General features: G+C 37.4%; 1 protein-coding gene across 1 annotated transcript in view; it reads right to left on the bottom strand.

Moving 5' to 3' along the window:
• Positions 1-4,895: 4,895 nt before the first annotated feature.
• Positions 4,896-24,679, bottom strand: part of MRTFB (myocardin related transcription factor B) — a gene marked incomplete at both ends in the record, with an annotated part of 45,691 nt that continues 25,907 nt past the window's right edge. Inside the window, 10 exons of the mRNA XM_079542720.1 lie at positions 4,896-5,434; positions 6,370-6,430; positions 8,345-8,482; positions 8,736-8,894; positions 11,477-11,632; positions 13,100-14,122; positions 16,233-16,386; positions 17,940-18,187; positions 19,633-19,770; positions 24,308-24,492. Of these exons, the coding sequence (XP_079398846.1) occupies positions 4,896-5,434; positions 6,370-6,430; positions 8,345-8,482; positions 8,736-8,894; positions 11,477-11,632; positions 13,100-14,122; positions 16,233-16,386; positions 17,940-18,187; positions 19,633-19,770; positions 24,308-24,492 (2,801 nt within the window). The remainder of the gene's footprint in view (positions 5,435-6,369; positions 6,431-8,344; positions 8,483-8,735; positions 8,895-11,476; positions 11,633-13,099; positions 14,123-16,232; positions 16,387-17,939; positions 18,188-19,632; positions 19,771-24,307; positions 24,493-24,679) is intronic.

Consider the following 24,679-nt stretch of genomic DNA (forward strand, 5'->3'; position numbering starts at 1 on the left):
CTTTTTGCAGGAAAGGTACTTGATAACGTTGCCCAAATATTTCTGATTCATACAATCCAGAATTTTAGCTTGTTATTAAATGCATGTCTCATTTTTAATAAGTGAAAGCAAACAATTCAACTGTTTTCCTTTTTTTTTATTTGAGACACTTAGCAAAAATGCTGAAATATCAAACATTTCCTCAGTAGCTACAATATTGCCACTATGTACAAAATATCTGATAAATGTACTACACATATAAAAATACAATATGCCTTAATATATATACAGTACAATGTGCAAAACATATGGCATTCAAACGTATGGAATTGATTTTAGGACTGCAAACAACAAATACAAAGGCATCATGGTTTCTTATAGAAAGGCAAAACATAAACTGACGCCCTGATTGCCATAATTTGCATTTAGTAAAGTAGTGCTTAAATGAAGAGGGCCCTAGGAAGAGGTGTCCATCTTCTTCTTTTCACGAAATGAGATGCTAAGACATAGTCATGGCTATGAAAATAAGAAGAGCAACACCTGCGAGGTTAGCGTCATTTCTACTGCAAGCAGTACTGTGGAAGAAATATCTGGAAAAAAGCCTGTGCTACTAATACAAATTTCTCAATCAACAAAACAAATCTGTCCTCTTAAACATCAAAATCTGCTTTGAAAATATCTACATCCTTAATTTTAAAAAAGTATGGGTAATTCTTCTGGGGATTTACTTTCCTATGCTTCAAAGTACAAAGTGCCTTCTTTGGCAATACAAATGGCAATGCTTTGGTTCCTTTTTACATTTTTATATTACTATAATTTATTTTAGGCTGTTTTTGAATATCTGAGCTGTACTTTTTATAAAAATAGTGTGATTGTATAGTTGTTAACCATTCCCTGCTTTTTACTGAGATTTCACTCTCAGAGCTTGAATAGCTTTTTTTTTTTGGCTAGAATTCTACATATGTATTTATGCATTCTGAACCTAAAAGTCTATATATTCAGACACTACAGAATGACACAGGTGTCTCTTTTCTGCATGTTATTCATCACAATAGAAGGAATACTTGAGATTATTTCAGGTTCAGATTTTAAAGGATGCTCTTTATTGGCCACATATATACTATGTGCAACTCAGTTCCATGTCTCTCTCAAAAGAAAACCTCTATTATGGCCTAGAAATCATCAGAAAGCAATTTAATAGGCCACAACAAAACAAATTTAACAAAATATTCAGTAGATATAAGTGGAAGAATATTTTTTCCAGTTTTAATGTAATTTGCTTTAAACTTATAATACACTGAAGATGCCATCCAAATGACTGTATACATCAGTGAGCTTTACTGTGTTTTCATTACATAATGTCCTTCCAGTTAATTATATTCTTTGACTGCATTTTCTCTGCCTTGCGAACAGTTCAGCAGCTTGTGCCTGGTTTCCAACTATGGTGCCTATGCTTTTCAGGCATCAGAATGTTTAAGATTATGCAACAGAAGTTTAATATTGAAACATCTGCTTTGATTATTTGCTTCCCTGAAGATAACTCCTGCTAGTCAATTTAGAGATGCCTTGAAAAGAAACGTCTGTATTAAACTGTGATTGCTTCTAATGTTGCCTCAGCTTTTTAATGGGCTGGTTTTGCAAGGCTCTCATTGCTGGATTAGAAGCTACAATTCTGTAAAGAGCAGTTGAACAAACGGATGGTTTTTTTTAAAGATACAACTGCTAAGTTTGTGACAATGACTTGCTAACTGTTTGTAACACTGAATAAAATTTGCCTGTAAACTTATTTGTCTTACACAATGCTGTATGGCACCACAAGCGCATTAACAAATACCGGTTACTACATGCAGGATGTGACTCCTCTTGATTAATACCAGCCCTGTAAAACACACCTGAGCTCCTTCCGTGTCTAGAACTGTGAACACCAACTTTTGAATTTCACACTGTTAAATGGTATTCCTAATTACTGTCAGAATTTAGTAACGCGGCTGTAGTAGGATGTTCTGTTAGCATATTGCAGCCACTGCCTGGCAAATCTACTGCCAGGGCTTTCCTCTGCAACTGTTCTAATGAGAAACATTCAGTTCTGGACAGTCAAACTGCGCAGTCATGACTAAATCTCTAAGATGTGTTGTACTGTGTAAGAAAAATGACAATGCAAAACATGCACACGCACAAATCTAAGCAAAATCTATTTCTGCCATAACTGTGTATGTAACGGTGGCAAATATAACTCACATTTCAGTACAAGGGCTGTAGCAATCCATCATATATAAGGTTTAATACAGATAACCCTCAAATGTACAAAAAAAGTAATCACACATCCCCCACACCAGAATATCTGCACTTTGAAAACTAAAGTGATCCCTTAACTTTTTTTTTCTTTTTATTTTTTTCCCCAAATAGACTTTTAGAGCAGAAAGCCATACTGTACTGCAGACAACACATCTCAGCTGTTTGGTTTTATTTCTGCACATAGATTCCTACGGAGTAATTAACATTCTACACTGCCAATGAGGATAGTTTTGTAGCAAGATGACTTTGCCAGTTTAAGCATATTTACATGCATATCAAAAATGACAGTACAGTCGTTCTAGGTTAATTTATTCTCTAACAATTAATTCACTTGCCTCTTATTTAATCAGAAGGCAGGGTCAGAAGGGGTAATTGTAACCACGTGTTTGTGGTTCAGTGTGTGATGTAGCACACACTACGCTGACGGTACTGTAGGACTACATGAATTCCATTCAAAGTTGTTCCTGTCAGACCAGGAGTCTTAATTCTTGTTCCAGTAACAGCTGAGGGCACTTTGTATCTCAGAGTATCAGCTCCCAAGATAATACGATGAAAAGGAATGCAAAAACTGAATGTTCTCAGTGTTATTTAAAAGAGTCGTAGAGCATCAACATTTAAGGCAGACAGTCCACACACGACGTTGTACTCGAGTACAGGAGGCACAGCAAGAAAGAATAAAGAATTGTCTTTCAGCTTCTATTGTGAAAATGTTGATAGACAGTTCTTCTGTTCTCGATTTCAGATTAAGTAAACCCTGACCTGTAAAACTACTGAAAGTAGATAATGATCTAAAGTGCTGATAGCTGATATGATGCCAGTTTAAACCCCAAATCAATAATATAATCCAGTATTTCACCTGAAGCCAATGGAATTCTGCACTTGATATCTGGAAACGTGGAATTTACAGATAATTCTACAACATTTTATGACAAGAGTATTTGATTTGATATTGACATGATTATTTCTTTAAATTTTCAAACATGATTCAAGTTGCTAAGTGGTGAATGGGTACTTTTTGTTTTGCTACTTCAGCTTCACACCATTTTTAATTTAGTTCCAACAAATTTTGTTTTTGAAGGTTGGCGGAGGAAGGAATTCTGAAATAAGATCAGTTCTCAGACTAGAAAACATACCACTTTTTCACTGTTCAAGAAAGAAGGGACTGCTTTCTTTTGTTGTAATTTAGAAACACACTTATGTGGAAAAATTCCAATTTTGTTTATCAGCCTGCCTCCTCCATAACAACATTTAACAGCTACCATGGGAAACACTACTGTAGAATTTCTGAGTATCTTCCTTAATGCTGTAGCATTTTTTTGTTTGCTTTTCCTGACTTTACATAACAGGCTCTGAGAAACAACTCATGGCTTTAAAACTTTTCACGCGCTGCCTTGTGCAGCAAGAGTTTAATTCTGTTATCTGTCCTCACCACAGAACAGTATATCCTGATCGTTTGCCTTTTATAGTTTTCTGTGTGTACTGTTTAGAATTCTTACTGAGCCTGTTTAGATTCCCTGATGTCGTGTAGTGGCAGACGGAGTTGTTCAAGAGCTGACAGTATTGTCCAGGAAGCGATCACTGTCCTGTCAGTATTGTCCCCTGCAACTCGATCCTACAGACACCTTTTGCTGGGGCACTGGCACTGCTCCTGCATAGATGTTCGCAGGATCATAGAGCATAACAGCTCATTTAAACTTTGCTGCTTCCTCAAAATGTTCTAAGATGCTGAGATACTGTGTTCACTGAACTAAAAATATCCTCAAGGACAAATTAAGATACTATTTTCATTACTGTAATTACTTCAGAGCACTGTTCCCCTCTGTTCACAAAAATAATCTATACAAAGTTTAAAAGAGTATACAAATAACTGTCTGATATACACATTAAAACCGAGCTATTAAATCCAGAGCATTTAATAGAAAATTCAGTGTTCTCAGTATTACTTGGCCTAGCTACAGTGGATTTCTTGCAGTTACACTTAATATCCCTTTGGATGCAGTTAAATTCTTCCCTCATGATCAAAGAATGGGGAAGAGTTTTAAAAGCCACAAAACCAAAATATAAAAACAACTCAAACAAATTAAAAGTCTAGATTTATGAAATTTCACTGAACCAGCCAGTGTTTCTACTTGCCTTTGCCCTCACAATTCAATCTGAACCTGGCTCAGGCTATCCACAGGAACAATGAAGTGCAGTGATATCTCAACCTCCCTCAAACAACATTTGCTCGCTGTGTCAATACAGACAGTTGAAATCTCTCCTATGTTTTCTTCTCTAAGATGAGCCATGCTGTGTTGTTCATGTAAGCATTAAAAAATCAGAGACATAACTTCCTTCTTATATATTTGGGATGCATTTCCCTTGTCGTGCTTTGAAACACTAAGTACAATCATCCTTTCTTGACTTGTGAAATACAGCTTTCAGAGAGCCCTGATCTGCATTAATGGCATGAGCATGGAGTAATTCACTGTTGTAAACTAGGACATCAATAAGGAATTACCTTCAAGCATTTGTTCTTACAGACATTTCTATTGTAATTTATTTTAACTGCAATCAGAATAGTGTAATAGGATCTCTACAGTAAAAAGAGATTTCCAGGTCATTTTCTTATTGGCTACAGCTTAATCCCAGTGCAACTGTAGGTCCTGTGTATCTAGGAAGTCAGTGGAGAACACGCTGGGGGCAGCAGAGTTGAGAGGAGTGAGTCCAGATGAGGAGCTGGGCATTGTAATATCCAGCCATTCCATATTGTCTAAATTTGTGTCAGGAAGGTCAAGAGATAGACAAGAACTATTAGTGGTAAACTGGGGGTCAGACGTTTCCATGGGTGAATGGGAGTGATCTAAAATGCTGGAGTGATTAAGCAGATCATTCTGGAGGTCTTCAATTAAAGAAAACGACTCTCTGTCCTCGTTACCGCTTGTCAGTTGAGGAATTTCATTACCTGAAGGTAAAGTTCCATCCAGGAGGGCTTCAAGTTGGTTTTCCAGACTTATAGACAAGCTGGTTGTTGGTTCCAAGGACACAGGAGGAGGGGCCATTTGGATCTGTGGTGGTGGGCGGGATATCACTGTATTTACTGGCATTGTAGTGATGTTGGCTGTTACTGGTCTCATTTTAGAAATGGGAGACGGTTCTTCCTTTATTGGAAGGGAAATCTCTGCATTAACAACAGTAAAACAAAACAAACAACAAACACGAATTCAGAAAAGACAGTGACATGTCTTCAGGCTTACAAGTACCTTTTTTGCCCACTCACTCTGAAGATGTGCCTACAATGAACTTCAATGGAGTAAGACATACATCAGACTAAGTGTGTCAGATACTCTGTGAACAACAAAAAATGTTAAATTCCAGAGTTCTGCTTTCAATAATACTCCAGTTATAAGAATAATTTTATCAAAATGAAAAGGAAGAGTTTTCTAGATCTCAGCTTTACCTCCTTCACAACTTATAATTTATAGTTTTATATACGTTTAGTCTTTATAGTTTAACATATAGTTTATAGTTTTAGAAATAGTTTCATTTATATCATATAACTCTTACATAACTAGAATATATATATAATTAGAATAACTATGGAACCAACACATTCCCTCCCTGAGGAAAGAGCACTTGAAGCAATTTTCAGTTCATGCCTGCTGACTCCCATGTCACCCCTGACGAACTGGTCCGTGAGATCAATTAATACCATTAGGACAATTTTATAACTGATTCTAAAATGTAAAATTACTCTGTCTGTCCGAAGGACCATGTAAATTAGTGACAGCAACAGTAAAAGGAAATACAGCAAATAAATTCCAGAATTTCTTCTATGTGAATGGAGTCCAAAAATAAGATAAGGTGCAGAATGTTTCAATGTTTCTGACAGACCATGACCAGAGATAGTTTACAAGCAGAGAAGTTGCACAGCTGGTCGACTGAGGGACTGCGTTTTGGGGATTGTTTTCTCTAAAATGTAATTAACACATACCTTCAGAAGTACTAGCTTCATCCAGATTAGATACTTCCTATCCTTAGAAGAATTCTTTCTTTGATTACAATGTTGTTTTTATTACCAGCTTAAATTCTCACATCAGCTCCTTCTTGGCTTACCTCCACTTTTGATGAGAATATCAAAAAGATCATCCATCTGCTGGCTGTGTGCGCTGGAAATCTGTGATACATGAGAAAAGTGTTATTCTTTTTCATGCAGTGTTACATTCCTAAGCTGACTGAGATCCTTGCTTCTCTGAATAGTAGCAAGGTACTAACCTATGATCAGGGTTAAAATTCTTCATATGAAATTGTCTGTCTAGAAAATAAGAGTTTGGAGAGACATCTATAATCTGTCCCATTGGTTTGAGTCCCAAGTATTGGGAAAAAAATATGAAAAGAAAGAGAGATTTTATGGAAAAGTGGGGATAAGGAAAATAGCTATACTCCTGCAGCAGGAAAATACTTGAAGAGCAGCTGGACTACAAGGCTGTACCCCCTGCTTTCTTTCAGAGACAACTTGTGAATAGTCACCACACAAGATGTGCACATATATATATTTTTTTCCACTGGTTGTAGATTCATGTTTTTCTTTTTAAGAGTGGAGAGATAAGTGTTAATTAACTCTTTGTTTACCTGTTTTAAACACTCATCTCCTGAATGCCTGAACCTTAAGCAAAAGACAGACAAAGTTCCATAGACACTCTCAAGCTTAGGCAAAGTAGAGACTTGTTTGAAGGTCTCAGAACCAAAGCTGTGTTTTAAAACATTGGTTATACTCCAGAGAGTGAAAGCAACTTGTCTTCAGGAAATGTGGGATCTGAAAAAGGGCCAGCGGGGAGACGCGCTGCTGGCTGGTAGTGATGTGGTCACTTATCAAGCTTAGTTCAATTACCAGGTTAATGGAACTTGAGAAGCCCAAACAATTTAGAGCTCTGGGTTTCTTTAACAATTGTTGGAAGAAAAAAAACAAGTAAAACCTATATACAGAACACCTGATATGTTCATTGTATCTTCATTTTATTTTACCATTAGTTGGACATTGATGACACATTCTAACCAGTGAGATGAGGGAAATACATGGAGAAGTCAGAGGAAGATGTGGGGGGATAAATAATACAACAAAGTTTCCATGTTTACACAGAACATCTTTTTCAAGAGTTAGGGAGGGATTCAACTGCCTGAAGGCAAGCACAGAATCACAGAATGGCCAGGATTGGAAGGGACCTCAAGGACCATGAATCTCCAACCCCCTGCCACATGCAGGGCCACCAACCTCCACATTTAATACCAGACCAGGCTGCCCAGGGCCCCATCCAACCTGGCCTTGAACACCTCCAGGGACGGGGCATCCACAGCACCTCACCACTCTCATAGTAAAGAACTTAAAGCACCTAAGCATCTAATTGCTGTTTAAGATTGCCACACCTGCTTCTCCAGGGGGAATGGCACTCTAGTATGTCTGATGTCATACGTGCCTTCATTGTGAGCATGTCTTAGACATGCCAAGAACATCAGAAATGCAGTTAGATACCCGTGCTTCTGAGTGCTTCCCTCCACAAAGACAGCACTCAATGCTAAGTCAGAGTTGTCTCTTTTGGAATGGTTCTAGAACAAATGAAGTTAGAAGTGTTCATTAGATTTCTTTACAACTTCCTTCCACTATGAAGAACATATGATAAATGAACAATACAGCCTGCTGGATTAATCACCAAGCTCACCAAACAGAGCCTCCTTTCAAAGAAACGTGTGCTCAAGTATATTTATGTTTGCCTATACGCACATAAATGCACACATTTTCCTCAAGTTTCCCCACTTTGGAAAGAATCAACACACTTTCAGTCTGAAACAACTGCAGTTATTGTAAAGCAGTAACAGCAGCATTATCCCACCTGTATGTTTCACCAGCTGGTGAATCTAGTTATGTGTCTGTTAATTTAATCAAAAGGAACAAGAGGAGTCCTGCATTTAGGAAATATTAATGGAGTACATTAGAAAATCTTAACACCAAAGAAAAACTACTCTAAGCAATGACTTTTGTAGTTCTAAAAAGTGTAGAATGTCTTTCAAGGACTGAACAAGTACAAATAGCTACCTCACGGTGAGATGTCTGAATATTGCGGGTCTGTTTTATGGCCTCTTCATAACGGGGGGGGTCTTTTGTCTTGGATGCTGTGCTGTTGAAGAGCGACTGCTGAACAATATAAGACTGGGCTTGAGATGGGGAGCCAGGCTGTGTGAAATAACAAAATAATGACTGAACAACACATTTCAATTTCATTAAAATGTATCAAGGTCCACAGATTATCTTGTTCTGTCATACCAACCTATGCATTTACAACAGTACAATCAGAGGAATAAAATCAAGCTTTTCTCACACAAATATACACTAATGCACTTCTTTCTTGAGTAAATTGCAATATAGCCACCTGTTATTTAAGAACAATAAAATAAAACTTTATGGAGTACTGTTGGGCTATTCTTACCTTATTAGGAGGAACAGGTCCATTCTGCACAGAGGGAGTCTGATTATTACCACTGCGAATGTTAGAGTTTGATGTTTTGTTAATAAAAGATTGTGAAGGTGTTGTAACTGGTGCAGTCTGATAGGAAAACACTGTAGTTGATGTGGTAGGTGGAAAAACCTGTAAAGGTTTAAGATATCAGTCTTAATATTTCAGTGTTTAAATTACTCCAACTAGCTAAATGACATTAAAAAGTTTAAAGTGTTTTTTTTTTAAGTACTTGCTTAAATTTCCTGTTAAGGGAATGTTACTTGTACCTGTTTTTCGCTCTGGTGGATTAATTTGTAAAGCTAAAGCTAATACACTTTGAAAGAAACTGTTTCTTTGACATGCTTTCATTCACTCCAGATAAATATGACATTTCCTTGCAACTTTCCAAGAAGCACGATACCGTATAATTGAATTTTTCTGAAATACATTCAAGAGTATGGAACAGTTTAATACAGTATGTGTAATTTCCCTACCGAGTGGGCAGACAACAAAATGAACTAATTTCTGGCATTACCTAAATGCCTCTCGAACACCGACAGCATGGGGCATCGACCACCTCTCCCTCTTGGAAACCTGCCTCAGTGTCTGACCACCCTCACACCTGGGCATTTTTCCTTCTCTCCAGTCTGACCCTCCCCAGGTGCCGCTCTGTGCCGTTCCCTCACGTTCTATCACTGGTTCACAGGGAGAGGAGAGCGGTGCTTCTCTCTGCACTTCCCCTCCTCTGGAAGTTGTGGAGACCAATGAGGTTCACCTGTCAGCCTCTGCTCACAGGACGTGCCCTCCAGCCCTTTTGTATGAGGCAATCTGTGTGCATAAGGCTGCTCTTTTTAATTCAGCATCACACAGATACCTTAATGACAAAAGTGAGAGAAAATCATAGGTAAGGGATAGAGATAAAGCTAGGATAAGGTTTGTGGAGTAGAGTTTTAACACCATAAGTGGTCTGCTGTGAGAGGGATTAATGCAGTTAGCCATACAGATCATCTGTGTGAAAACTGCTGTATTTTCCAGCTGTCTACAGCTAAGCTGAACAGCTGTGGAGATGTTTCCTTGATAATGAATGAATTGAAGAACAAGGGCTATTTGTGAGATGGTATGCAAAGAGACACCTCAAGTGTGTAGCAGAAAGTAGATGCAATCATCAGCTGGTTTGCATATAAATCTGAGCTCCCTGAGAAAGTCTGGAAGGATTCAAGAGAAACTAGTTCTGGAAAACAACTATTAATGGAGATTATCATTATTAGGAAGGCTAACTTCATTAAAAAGCATTAATAAACAGCGTTACTGACAGTTCACTAGCTGTAATGGCTCAATATGCCTGCTGAAAGATAAGGCTCATGAATGCAAACAGGAGACAGGTAGAACTAATGCTGAATGCATGAAGGCTGTTCTGATCTATTGTACTGCATTAGCGTTTTACATTCTGATGTTAAAAAAAGAAATGTAATTGCACTGGCAGTTTTCTTATGTAAAAGATGGTAGTAGATGTGCGAAAAAACCAGCTGGGATAAGAGCAGGCTGCTCAGCTCCAGGGCAGCCACATGTAGAGTGAAGGTTATCTCCTGCCATAATTTCTGGAACCCCCTGACAGATAAGGAAGCAAACTGCAAACTTCTGGCATGAGTACATGCCTAAGGATGACTGGAAAATTTCTGTATGGGGACTATCCAATTAACAAGATTAGCCCCATAGCAAATCCCAGCAGTTTTGGCTTCAGTAGGATAACCTTAATGCCCATGAAGTTAAACAGCTTGAACAGGCAATTTGGAGAGCAATGATGCTCATTTGGTCATGCTCCCCTTTACTCTGCTGAGTTGTCTAGAGAGAGATTGGCAGTTACCTAACTTACCAAAATTATCCTTTCATTTTGAAATTATTTCTAAATTATCCTTTCTGTGGGGCAATCTGGAAAACCTTGTTTTCCTAAGTCACTGGAACCTTAGAGAACACAGCACTGATAAAGAAGCAAAACCAATCTCTTAGCTCCTGGATGAGGCTCAAAGAAGAAAGCCCTTTCTTGTGAGTGGTTAGTGCTGTTATCAGTCACTGAGTGAACGTGACTGGGTTCTGCATCCAGTGCTGATGCACATCTGTTTTGGAATGAGAAATTTCAGAACTGACAGTTTTGTGTACAGAGGAAGAGGATCTCTGTGTCATTCCTCGCATTCCTCAGTAAGAGAATTATCCCAAGGTGTGGTATGGTTTTGTCTCTTTGGAACTCCTGTTCCCAGAATTTTGAGTCTATAGCGTTCTTCATCAGTAAGGATGAATCAAGGGAAGTGGGGGCACTGAAAGGAACTCCCAGGAATGCATGAATATCTGTAGCCATACATAAAAGCTTTCTCTGAAGAAGAAATGCCTACAAGAATCTTTGATTTTGAGATGGTGACAAATGGGAGAAATTGACTGGAATAGCTGGTATACCACTTGTGCCATGCATGAGAAAGAATGGAGTGTGTGTTATAAGAGTCATTAAGAAAAAAAACAGTCTTTAGCCTTCCATGCTTATTTGCAGCTGAAAAATAGTCCTGCATGGACTAAAATGTTGGAAAGAGAATGAGTTACTAGCCCATTTATCCCATACAAAGATGTACAGAGATGTTAAGAACCTGTATATTATGACACATATGACAAAAGCTTGTGAAATTGCTGCCTAGAATTAGAATACATGATAGTACATCTCTTAATGCTCACTGCTATCCACAAACCTTTCTGATTTGTTGGGTCTGACCAAGTGCATGCTGCGTGATGGTGTTTTGTTTTGATTGTGGAGTATGCGTCTTAGCTGCTGTCTGGACCGGGCCAGAGGAAGGAATAGGAGCAGGTATTTGTGATGGGGTCTGTATTCCAGCTTGTGATTGAGCCTAAAAGATGAAGATAAAATATTTACATTATTCGTATCTCACAGTAAATTACACTATGTAAAAATCTGTTGCATAGGTTACACAGAATAGCTATAGCATGTATTCCAAGAGGTATCAATGTGAGCCGTGAACAGGAAAGAATAATTTTATTCTCTCTGGTACTGGTAGGCTCCAGCTGTACAGTGCCATTTATTTTGGCACCGCAGCTTAAGAATGGTGAACACAAACTAGAGAGGACCCAGTAGAGAGCAATGAAAATAGCAGAAGAAAAAGAGAGCATGACCAGTAAGAGGTGAAAAAAACTGGATTTTAGTAACCTTGAAGACAAAACTGATGTAGCAACATGATAAGATTTCTAGCATGTAAAAAAAAGCTGTTTTAAGAATATCACTGCAGTTTTTACACTAATAAGTTGCATCTAACCCCAAAAAAGATAGTTTGAGTTGGAAGTTAAGAAAACTTCCTGCAGTATCAATGAAGTGAAATACCAGAAAAAGCTGCTTGAGGTTTTCACAGAATTCTATCAGGATTCCAGGACAATTTAGACAAAGATCTGTGTGCGTGGGTAGCTACCAGTGTAGCTCTTACACTGCAGATTGTAGGCTCCAATCCCCTCACAACAGTCCTCATAAGGGCTACTAAATATGACTGCACACACACTAGCACCAAAGCCCAAACCCATAATATGCCACAACATCAAGCACACGCTGGAACTGAAACAGTGCTTTGCTGGCTTTGTAACCATGAGAGTGGTGGGTGATTTCATCCAGCTAGCAAGCAATAGCAGTGCCCTGGGAGGTGTATGTTTGATTCTACCACAGATTGAGACTATATTCAACCTGGTCAGATTTCTCTTGCAGCTCTACATTTATATCCTATTCTGCTTTATGCTGCATTTATTCAGTGATATGACCTTATTATCAGCCTGGAAATATTATTTGCATAAATATGGTTTCTTTTTATAACTCCTCTGGAGTGCTGCAACCTAGTGTTCATATTTTTAAATGTAATAAGCCACCAGAACACAATGAAGTTTGAATATGTCTTTTTAAAGCAGGTATACCTTGAAATAAAATGGTGGGTTTTAGGCTGATGTGGGTTTTGTTTTTGTTTTTTTTGTTTTGTTTTGTTTTGTCTGGTTGGTTTTTTTTTGAGCTACAGGGGTGGAATTTGTTATTTCATACTACATACCTAAAACAACTGTGCACAGAAAGAATACATAGTAAAACAACTACTGTTCACAAGAAAAGAGTCTGGGAAGTCAAAACTGTTTCCAAGATCACAAAGAAAACAACTCCTAGAAGATATAAACAGGTTGGTTCTTAATGAGTTTCTGATCTTTTCTCTAAAGCAAAAACAAGCCTAATTTTTACGAGTTAATCTTATAAGCAATACATTTATTAATCTACATTAAGTTAAGCAAATATTGACATGTGTTTTTATGGTGAAAAATGGAAACATCCATACCTGTAGCTTTATATTTCCAACTGGTAGCTGCACCGAAGTGGCAGAATTCGGTCCCTGGATAGACAGTGGAAGGAGCAGCTGTGTTCCTTGTGTCGTCAGTAAAGCTTGAGGTTGGGCAACAACTGCAGTTTGTGGTTGCCTCTGTGGATTAACATAAAATTGAGAAATCGCACTCTGAGGGTCAGCTTTGGCCACAGGTATCTCCTGTTTGATGATAACTGCCTTTTGGGCAACTGGATTCTGTCCAGTGGTGTATACTGGTTGTCCTAAAGGATGACTAGCTACAGATACAGATTGACTTGTGCTTGAGCAGTCAGTAAGAGCATTTTCATCTTTGACAGCAGCACTGAATTGCTTCTGTTCCAAAGCAGCTGAGTTACCAGAAGTCTGAGACTGTTGCTGCTGTCCCCTTTTTTCAACCTCAAGTTGCATTTTCAGTACTTCCACAAGTTTCTGCTCTTGTTCCAGTTTCCTTTTGAGCTCTTCAATCTGTTTTTCTTTTTCTTGAAGCTTGCGGTCCTTTTCTGCTACATCAAATTCCATGCTTGAGATTTTTCCACTGCTCCGATTCTGATTATCATCACTTGTATTTGTTCTTAGTGGCGAAGTACTTAAGAACTGAGATGGTGACACCATGGTCATCATTTCTGTGAAAGTGTCTGCCATACCAGTATCATCTGTGCTTAGATTAGATTGTTCTGAAGGGGAGGGAGATATAGGCAAGGGAGAGCTAACGTTCTCAGTATTTATTGCTTTGCAGCCAGGTCCAGTAGCTGTTTTTTCCAGAGGAAAGCTGGATATTGTATTAGCCACTGTTTTATTTAGTGTTGCAACAGGAAATGCCACGGCCATTTCCCCTGTGTTACCTGTGGCTCCAGTAGAAGTAGTGACTGTAGCAGAGCTGCAAGTAGTGACTCCGTTGTTATTGAGATCTTGGTAGGGTTTCAGACGCTCAATAAGATCTGTTTTTGTTCCAGACACAGGTAATCCTCTCAACTTCAACTCCATTTTAAGCTCTGCTACCTGAGATAAAGTAAAGTACGATAGTAAACAAAAAAAAAAAAAACCCCACCTTATTTATTATTTTTTTGAAATAAATAATTTTCTTTGAAACAAAAAATAAATATATGTTTTACCTCGTTACATTTCAGTAAGAAAAAATATTTTTCAACATATTCTCTGGTTATTTACTTCTCTGGGTTCTAAGAGCATGCAAGCATGCAGAATCCATGAGTACCTTTCCATTACCAGCAACTTACTTTCACTGGTTAAATGGCCAAAAACTTTGTAGCATTCAGCTGCCGCTGAATAATTGTGGAATTACAATTAATTTTCATACTTACTAAAAATTTGAAACTGAAAGTACAGTTTCAATTGTGGGGTAAAATCTTCTGAAGAAAAGCTGTAGAATGTGGCAACAGTGCAAATAAAAGCTCTGACTACTGGCATGCTGAACTCGTTGTTATGTTACCAAGACAGACAGGTGTGTTTTATCAGAAATTTATCAGGTAATTTAGATGGTTCAATGGACACATCAAAAAACAGAAGGCTCTTTTTCTAATTATCAATTGAAAAATTACAGCTATGTGCCATTTGGATTTCCTTCACAAGTATAAAAAGTATAAGCAGTCAAAATCGATCTAATTTTTGCTGAAAAAAGTGTCCTCAGCTTCCAGTATGCTTACTGACAAAGTAGAGTGCAAATGTGGTGAGTGTAAATTAATTATGTGCTGCAGATTATCAGTTAAAAAAGAACAGTCATTGGCGTTTATGGTAATGTGCAAACCATCTAATCGTACTTCGGTACTTTGCTGGTGTAGAATTTTCAAGTGTAAGTCTTCACGATTAGTAAATGACAAGAAGTCATGGAAATCCATACACACTGCAAATTTCTAACAACTGCAGCAATTTTAACCAACTGTCCTCCTGACAAAGATAATTAGCCCTTCCTCTTGCCCCAATCCGTTCCCCTCTGGTATCCCTGGCAGACTTAAGCAAGTGTAACATTTCAAGATTTTCAACAGCACTTTTCTTAATTCTTATCAGAACCAATGTAGATGATTCGGTGTTGAAAACATCACCAGCAGGTAGAGCTCATGTTATCACATCAGTGTGAATACATTATGCAGAAAAAGTAAGAGAAGAACTTTAATTGCTACAAAGCAAAACTTCAGATATTAACTGAAGTGTCTTAGTAAATTGACAGTTCATAACTTAAAAGTTTCAAAAAGTTATTTCAAACGCTGTAGTTTGAATTGTGTCTTGTAGACTTATTTTGTATGAAATAGTTAGCTTTAACACATGCAAGTACATTACTGTCCTGAGAATCCTGTCTTCAGAAAGACATCTTTTCCTCTTTCAAGTTCAAAAAACACTCACCTATCAAAAACCCAACACCTTGGTAGAGAAACAAATCAGCTGCCCACTAGATGTCCCCACTCTTGTGCTCGAGTCTTGTTCCTGTGTCGCTGCTACTGACAAGTATCTTGACCTAAACCCCCATAAGCCTCTTCAGATTCATTTTCATTAGGTCCTTGATAGTATTAATTCCTGTTAATGTTCTTCTCAAGGAAGAATCATATGACATACATTCACATTAGACCAGAGTTTGTAGCTTTTATGAAATTTAGTGTTTGTTTTCAGATGATGCGCTGAACGCTGATGATGAAATCTCCTTAGCAGTGTTATTTCTGTGCAGACTTCAGACTCTCTAAATTATTAGGGCACATTTTAATTTCTATTCCTTAACCAAACTTCTTCAATGAAATACTAAAATTATCATGAAGAAATTGCTGTTCCAGTGTTAAAATCTGTCAGGGTGGAAATTCCACGTGAATACACCTCACAGTTTAAAAAAGGTACCAAACTGTGTACTTGTACAATGTGTGAAATTCTCTTCCTCTTCTAATCTTCAGGAAATAAATGTCACTGTTATACCACATGCTTGTGAGGACAAAACAAATATTTTAAGTCCAGAAGAGCCGTGTATAAAATCCTCACCTCTATACTAAACAGTTAAAAGAAAAATACGCTTTTTGTTGGTAAAGAATATTTAGACTCATTTTTGATAGTAACTGTTTGCATTTTAAGAACTCTCCTGATGTTTAGGAATGGAAAAATCTCTCTTTGTTACCTTCAAGTCATCCAAACTTGAAGGCAGAGGTCCTGGTTTCCGGCTAGGAACATTACTGTTCTGTCTTGTTGCGTTTGCAGCTGATGTTGGTGTGTTGTTGTTCAAAGCACTTAGTGGTGTGTTCCCACTGTTATTCTGTTTGTCACTCAGTGGCCTTCAAGAGATGAGAAAAATGAGGACAATAATGTGAGTGCTAAATATACAACACATGTAATACATAATACATATATTTTATATTCTTTTCAGTCAAGAAGCCGTGATTCTATAAACTTAATGAAGAGTGATTTTTTAAAACTATATATGTGACATTAAAATAATTTTTAATAAAACAGCACAGAGAAGAAAACATACAGAGGATACTATATTGATATTTTATTTGTCATTAAGCTTACATATTTATGCTTCACAGTTTTTATTATTGTCATCCCTTTGGGGTATTGTGGATGCAGAAATAGTTCATACCAATTAATCATTAACTGGGGCAGTCAATTACTGTCCTGTTTGATATCAGAAAAAAAACCCATAATGGTGAAATCTATGTATCAACCCTACATGCAAGTTCAGTGTCCACATCCAGTAAGGACCAAAGGGATGATGACGTGCTTTGAGTCAGTGGTACTCTCATAAAGAAGAATCTCATATCATGATCTCAGAATAATTGTTAAAAAATGTTAAAATGCCACCATTTACACTAGGTACCATAAATTAGCTCTTTATTTCATTCAAGTGATTTAGGAAGAAACATTTCTGAAATGTCAGAAAACAGAACATAAGAAGCGTGGGTAAGCAAGCAGAAACAGCTCTAGTCTAAATGTTAGGATACATGGTAATTATAAGATGGTAATTATAAGTACAACCACAGATGGTATCCTTTTACTTTTCTAGTCTCATTTGTGGAGGAAAGAAAACTTGGTGAAAGCTCATTAAAAAACAACAACAACAACAAAACAAATGTTGAAAGCCACTTCAATTTAGGGTTGTGTGACTGTGGCACATTACTCTGTAAGCACTTCTAGGAATAGAATGATGGTTTTAGATGGTGAGAATGAAACTCTGCAGTCAGCCGGCTCCTCTTTCTGCTGAACGCTGCAGGCAACCCTCATAAGGACTTATTTTTCTGACTGCCTCTATCTATAAAACAAAGTACACTTCTCACTGTTAGAAGTGCTGAAGAGTTCACTAAGCACTAGAGATGAGGGTATAAATATTCCCATTTTACATAATTAAAAAGACTTTTTTTTTAACTTGAAAATGGCAGGAGTTGAACAGGTGTAAAAGAACAGAGGAGCAGAACAGCACACGTCTCTGTAAAGATATCTGCGTGTTTCTCTTCTGCACTGCCTACCTCAATTATATTTGAGTGCAAATGGTGACAAAACTTTCTTGCTTTCACATACACATGCTTTTGAGTTTCATAAATGCCTCTGATTGGAAAAAATGCATCTGACAGGTAGAAGATTCTATTTCCATGTCAAACTGAAAGTAAATAGGACTTGTTACAAGCTTTTCAGACTTCAGAAGAATTTTGAGACCTGTCTCATCACTTTGTTGAGGTTAAATAATACCCACACTAACACATGTTGCTGTTTAAATTTTCTCAGTTTCCATGTGTCTCTAACATCTGAAAAACATTTCTAAGGCACAAAGTCCACAACTGATGCATATATGCTCCTAAAAGACACTTAGAAAACACAAAGCTTCACATACTTCAGCGGTGCAGGCAGAATTGTCTGGTAGTTGTAGTGTTGTTGCTGTTGGCTCAGGATCTGCAGCTGCAAAAACAGTTGCTGCTGTTGTAGCAGACGAGCATAGTTTGAGTCCATCTGTGGCTCATTCTTCTCACCTTTCTGATCAGGTGGAATATATTGATGATACTTCAATTTTTTCACCCTTGGTTTAGGTTCCTTACATTTCTTACTCCGATGCTTATCATTTGGGTTCTTTGGGTGGCTTTGCTAATTACGGATGGAAAACATTGAAACAGCTATAAAAGACATTGCATTTATGAGCAGTTACGCAAGATACAAAGATAAAGTACACATCAGTGTATTGACTGCAAAGAGAGCTGCTGAATACAGTTGTCCCTGCAATCCCACTCAAAATGACTGGTCGTCATCCTTGAAAAAGTAACATACTATAACTATTTTATACTTGCGCACGAAAAGGGGCCATCAGAAATTATAGTTTGTGAATATTTTGTTAGTACATGGCACAAATGAAGCTAAAGGATTCCGCTAGCCATCACCTGTCATTATAAAGAGACATTCTTCTGAAGGAGTGAAGTTCAAAGTCACACTTCATACATGTGAAAGATAATAACTTAAACACCATCTGTAAACACCTACAGGTCAGAAGTACTCACAGATCTAGATTAAAATCACAGACAGACCGTCCTATCAAGTCCAGGATTACTCTAATGGAGCTTTCAGCACCGCTTCTATCAGCAATATCTGTACATATGGTAAAATGCTCTTCCTTTACAAGATCTTTGAAATTATTTTGAGTGAAAAGTTGAAGGCAGTTACCTAGTCATACAGAAAACATCAAAGCAGAAATCCTGTGTTGATCCATGCACAAGTACTACAGGTTTGGGGGGAATATCTGAATTTGTCATTAAGGTTCTGTGAGGTAAGTTGGTACAAAATTTGCTAGATATAGCCAAATTTTATACTAGAAATTGACTATTAGAGGTCATCCTCTGAAAATTATTTTCATGTAGTTAGGTATAAGTCTACATATATGAAATCACTACAGAGCTGAAATGTTTCAGATGTTTTCCAACACAAACCTTTCTCACACTGTACTGCAAAAGTCTTCCATGCTGCTGGACAAGGCAGTGTAGAAGACAGAACTGAGTGCACTCAGTTTTCTGATTTTCAAATATAAGGATACAGTAACTTCACTGCTTTATTCTCATACGATAAACGAGCTACAAAAATATTTGTGAAAAAGGAGGAATGCTGTTCACTAGTTTGGCTATAGGTAGATTATGAATGCATTGCCTCCATTCCTATTAAATTATTTCCCACATAAAGCTAGATTAGAAAATTAATTTCTTTAGTAGAGAAAAGAAAATCCATATTGCAAAAATCTAATATGATTTCTTTATGTATTTTAAAAAAATTCAGTAACAATGTAGTGCATCACTCTGCTTCAGTACTTTATTCAAGTACACCATAAGAACCTCTTGAAATAATCAGCCAGCCCTTACAAGTGTTCACATTGAGCTCAGTGTACCAAAGCCTTCAGTCAACAGCAAAGTAAGTTCTGAACACTATAAGCAGTTGTTATTGGTTACAGATACTGCAACATTATTAATGTATTCCTGCACTGAATGTAGCCACAGAAAAACAAATCAGATTAAGAACTGACTTCAGATGCCACTGTTTCAGATACCTACCTTTACTAATGTTGGCCCAGGCTTTGCTGCAGTCACAGTACTTGTGGTCATGGTGGCTGTAGCAGTAGAACGTGTAACGTGTTCGATTGTGGGAGGAGTTTTAAGGAATTCAGGAACTGGAGAGGTTAAAGGTGGATACTAGTATTAAAAAAATATAAGGAAAAAAAAGAAACATTAAAAACAACCACAGCATCTGAATAATCAAAAATATGTGAAGCAGTTAAGACAGTTCACAAAACAGTTTTAGAAGAAATGACAGAAATAGGACTCTTCCATGTACACAAGTGTGCTATAAACACACATTTTGGCACGCTTCAAATATAGCAATTAAGAAACTGATTTCTTACCTTGACTTGTCAGTTTGTATTTTAATTACTGCATCTACATGTATCAAAAATCTGTTTTTACTCATACAGAAATTACTTCTAGTCTCAAGACAAAACAGTAATTGATTTTAATATCATTTTGTAATAGTATATAATATTTTTACAACAATCCTTTACTTAATTAGTATTGTTGACATTTTTTGCAAGTAAAAAGAATGATAAACATGAAGTATTTATGAAACATAAATGAAGCCCTCAGAAAGGGCATTGTACACATAACGCTCACACTGTGTCTTGCTTTGCAGAAGTCTTTTCCCCTTCAATAAACGTGAAAAAAAAATAAACAGAAAGAAAGTATCATGATTTTTTTTTTTCTGGTTCAAAGTTGCTACCCTGATAAATCCATTCTGATAAATCCATTTAAAAAAAAGAAAAAAGTTGGGAGGACATTCAGAAGTAACCTCATCAAGTCAGGAGCATTTTACCAAAACTACTTCTAACATAAGAGAGCTGCTCCAAAAGTAATGCCTCCTATTGGCATTACAACGATGTTGGCCCACAGTGTTGTTGCTGTGTGACAGATGGCAGCAGAGGGGCACTGGGACAGAATGGCGCCTGACATGGAAGTGTGGGGGGAGCGAAGGGTGGAGCTGAATTCCTCCACGTGGAAAAAAGGGCCCCCACTGACATTCATCAGCACTTTTGAATACTGATGGAGGTCAAACAGTGGATGTCAGCACAGTGGTGCATTTCAGCAGTGAAAGACAAACCACTTTCCAGATGGCCATGCATAGTGTCACAGCACGAAATGAAGAGCTCTTGTTCATTGTGACAAAAATGTGTAGCTAATGGTGGCGACTACACTGAAAAACTGTAGCTGTAGTCCTATCTAATTGTGCTATTGAGCTCTTCGTATTGTTTGTAATTTCCATGGAAATAAGTAGGAGGCATTACTTTTGGAGTGACCTACATAGTTCTTAACGCTGCAATTGCAAAATTCTTCAAGAACTGACAGCTATCACTGGAGTAGCTTTCTTCCTAGCAGTGTAATGAAAACAGAAATCTTGTCTTTAAGTCAAGGACTACAGGAAAACCTTCTCTCCAGTTCCTTCCTTGATACAGTTACCAAGCTTTCATACATGAAGGTTTCTACAACCACAGTTACAGTTTTTAAGAATATTAAAAGTTCCTGAAGTTTTTTTATATGGAAATAAGTGGAGATTTTGTTAATTATATCATTTTACTGATTTTAAATAAAAGGAGAGAGAGGTTAAAGATAGCTAAGGAATGAACGGAATGCGCTGTTACCAATCATTTTCAGGTTTACCACTGTTTGTTACTGATCTCTTGAAGCAACATTCATAATGTCACCTTAGAATCTGACCCTGCACCTATACTTGCAGCAGCTGACTGAAGTTACAGAAAAACACCGTATTTAGAAAAAACAGCTATTTACTGAGTTGAGGCCTTCACAGTTTTCTGTGTGTGTGTGAGGTCTGAACCTTGCGCACGCAAAGAAAATCTTACCCCACAAATTACTGCCCTCAGAAAAGCCTTTCACGAAGGTCAAACATCAACCTAGGAAAACTAACCTATTTTTTTCATGAGCACACAGTAGTAACGCAGCCACATAATTTGAAGAAATAATCTTCAATAGCAGTTGCTAAGGAGTTGCAACCACTATGATGTTACTGAGTAGGTATAATTCAGTAGCCTGCACTCTCCTGAGTTTGTTCCCTTGCTGCTACCAGCACTGTGTGCATCATTTCATCTATAAATGTACCAAATGCCATAAAGACTTAGGATTTTTTAAAAATTATTATTTTCCTGCCACCATGATTCCTGCCAGAAATTTCCAAAACGTTTTCTAACATAATAAAATTTCATTGAGCTCAACTCTGTCATGTCCACTCTTTCTGTGCTGAAAGCTGTGAATAGGCTACCTAGCTTTCATAAGCTGTTTAAGCTGCACAGTGTTTTTGATCCTTTTTTTCATTTTCAATTTTTTAGACGAATAATATTTTCCAAGATCTTGTTCAGCCAAACTCCTGGCAGTTTTTACTCTGTAAGGAACTTTTATTTTCTGAGAATATTTGCACCCCTTTCTTAAAGGCACACCGCGGGGATGTTTGATTTTACATTATTTCAAAATTTATGTCACTGAACCTCAGAGAATTCCACATACAGTGCAGTGTATTTGGAATTCATTGCTTCTGGGTGAAAAGAAACAGGTAGCACAGCCATCCCCAGGAAGCGAGCCACTTAGCGAGCCGTCATAGGAACAGTTGCACAAAGAGATCACAACAGTTTAAAATGTTTAAAGTCAGTATCTTTCAGAAAACAATCTCTTAAATTCTGTTGCTTGAAACTCGTGGTGTTAAATAATCTCCTTGCCGTAGTGTATAACTTTTTCCTTACTTCAGTTATCTTGAACTACAAAGGACTTCAACCATATGAAATACAAAACTTTTTACAGACTTGCTGATTTTACTGCTGGTGCCAGATGAGGCAGCTAACCACGTATGTCATTTACCTGTTATGCTTTTAAATTTTAGTTTAAAAATCTAAACGGATCTCAGCTTCCTCACTTGATTACTTCATAAAGTAATGTAAGAATTACTTCATATGAACAGAACTTTTACTTCCAGATACAGATGATATCATTTCTGAACCTTTTATTCTAAATGCAAACAAGCATTTAGCAGGTCAACAAGCTGTAGTGAATATATTATGAAAATTGCTATTCAATTCTTACTCAAACAAAGTTCAGCTGTTTTTTGAAGATAGTTGTTCTGACGTTAACTGTTTAGCACCATCAGAATTGTGGTGGTAAAGCACTGCATCCTTACCAGATGCAAATACATCAGGTGAAATTAAGTTTTGGGTCATCAGTGAACATGAGCTGAAGGTTCCCAAAGTTATGTTACTTTCTGTGAGGCTTGAAAATGTGCAGAGGAGGAAGCTTTGAAAAGAACACTGGCTGCCCTTCACTGTTTTCAAAATATTCTTTGTACTTTCTGTTACAATAAAATGCAAAATTTGTCAGAGGAAATTAGAAGGATGAAGGATCAATTTCCCAGACAGAGCCTGCAGAGACACGTTGGCTCATTTTCTTTATTTCTAAGGAACGATAAAGTAAGCATCGGTTTTATTCTGCAGAGGAGCAGCTTTGCATTTTAGGTCTGTACACAGAAGCGGCTGTAAGGCATTATCAAAGCCATAAGCAGAGGACTGAAGCTCTTTTGAAGTGCCTTTCCAGTCAGCTTCAAGTGCTCAGTCGTTTTGTTGGCGCAATCATGTCTCTATCTTATGCTTCCTACTTGAAAAGCTTTTGGCTTGTATTGCTCTGAGTATTTTTATTTAGCTCTCCATTTGGAATCTCTGTCTTAGGAATCTAATTTCATGTGGTTTGTTTTCAGTTTCTTCAGCACAAATTACATTCATTTGGTACGAAACTCAGTTAATGTCTTATTTTTATGTTAGTGAACAATGAAATAGAACAGATGTGCAGTACACTGTGTCTGGCATTGTTTTTTCAGCATGAACTTTACAATACTTTTTGAATTACTGCATTAATAAGTAAATAAAATACAGTATCAAGTTGTCCGTGGCCATTAAAAGAATTGGAAACATCTTGGGAGACCAGGCAATATTAATCTCATATACAGCTGTTTAATTTTACATTACTTTATAAAGTAAGAACTCAATATTCAGTTCTGTCTTACCTTTTGGTTTGCCTTATTTTAAAAAGTGCAGTGTGGTTCCTGTATGCAGAGCCCTGGCTTTGCTATAAATCCTCTGGCAGTTTCAATGCATAAATAAAAGCATTTTCCACAAGCACACTTAATAGAAGGGCAAGCATAAAAACGTGGCTCGTTTGTGGACTTTGCTGACTGTTTAACAGATCACTGTCAGAAAACATATAACAGCTTTGCTGCCTTTTCCTCCTCTGAAGCCTTTAATTTGTGTCTTTCTCTGCCAAACAAAAAAATTCATAGAAGAACGAGCAGAAATCCAGATAAAAGTAAACAACTTGCCCAGAATGAAGACAGACATGAAGTAATCAGTAACGGCCATAGCAAGCCGTGGATGTGGCCTTTTACACAACTCCCTGGGAAACAGCAGTTCTTCTACTGGCTGTAATGAATTGTGGTGAATCTATGGCTGTGGGAATTTCATCACCACCAACAGCCAAGCAAGGACTCCAGTCTGTAATTCTTAACAGAAAGTGGAGCTCCAGCCAACTCTTTGCAACAGCAAAGATACTAAATTCATGTGAAACTATGCCCCATTTCTACAGTTCCAAAAATATACTGTGGAGATTTTGCTTCAATGTTTTAGAACTGTACCTGTGTTGAAGTAGTAGCATTTGGTGTTATTGGTGATGGTGAGTCACTTGTTTTTGGTTCACCAGGGGAAGCAGCTGAACCTTGGGATTCTTGGCTGGCTGGCTGATCTGGTGATAAAGCATCACTGCTGTCTTCATCAAATGAATAGTCATCCAAAGCTTGAGGGTAATTCTGTTGTCCAACTGCTAGAATGTTTATAAAGGAACAAGCAAAACAATTATTTTTAGTTATAGAAATTAAACTTAAACACTCACTGGTGGCAGAATTAGGTAGCTGGTAGAAACTGACCACTTTTCAGGTCAGTCTGAACATATTCTATGTTAAGTATTTTATTGCATTTTTGATATAGCGATAGCCATGTAGATGATATTA

This window comes from Tetrao urogallus (assembly GCF_951394365.1).
Source record: "Tetrao urogallus genome assembly, chromosome: 15".
Classification (NCBI taxonomy): Eukaryota; Metazoa; Chordata; class Aves; order Galliformes; family Phasianidae; genus Tetrao; species Tetrao urogallus.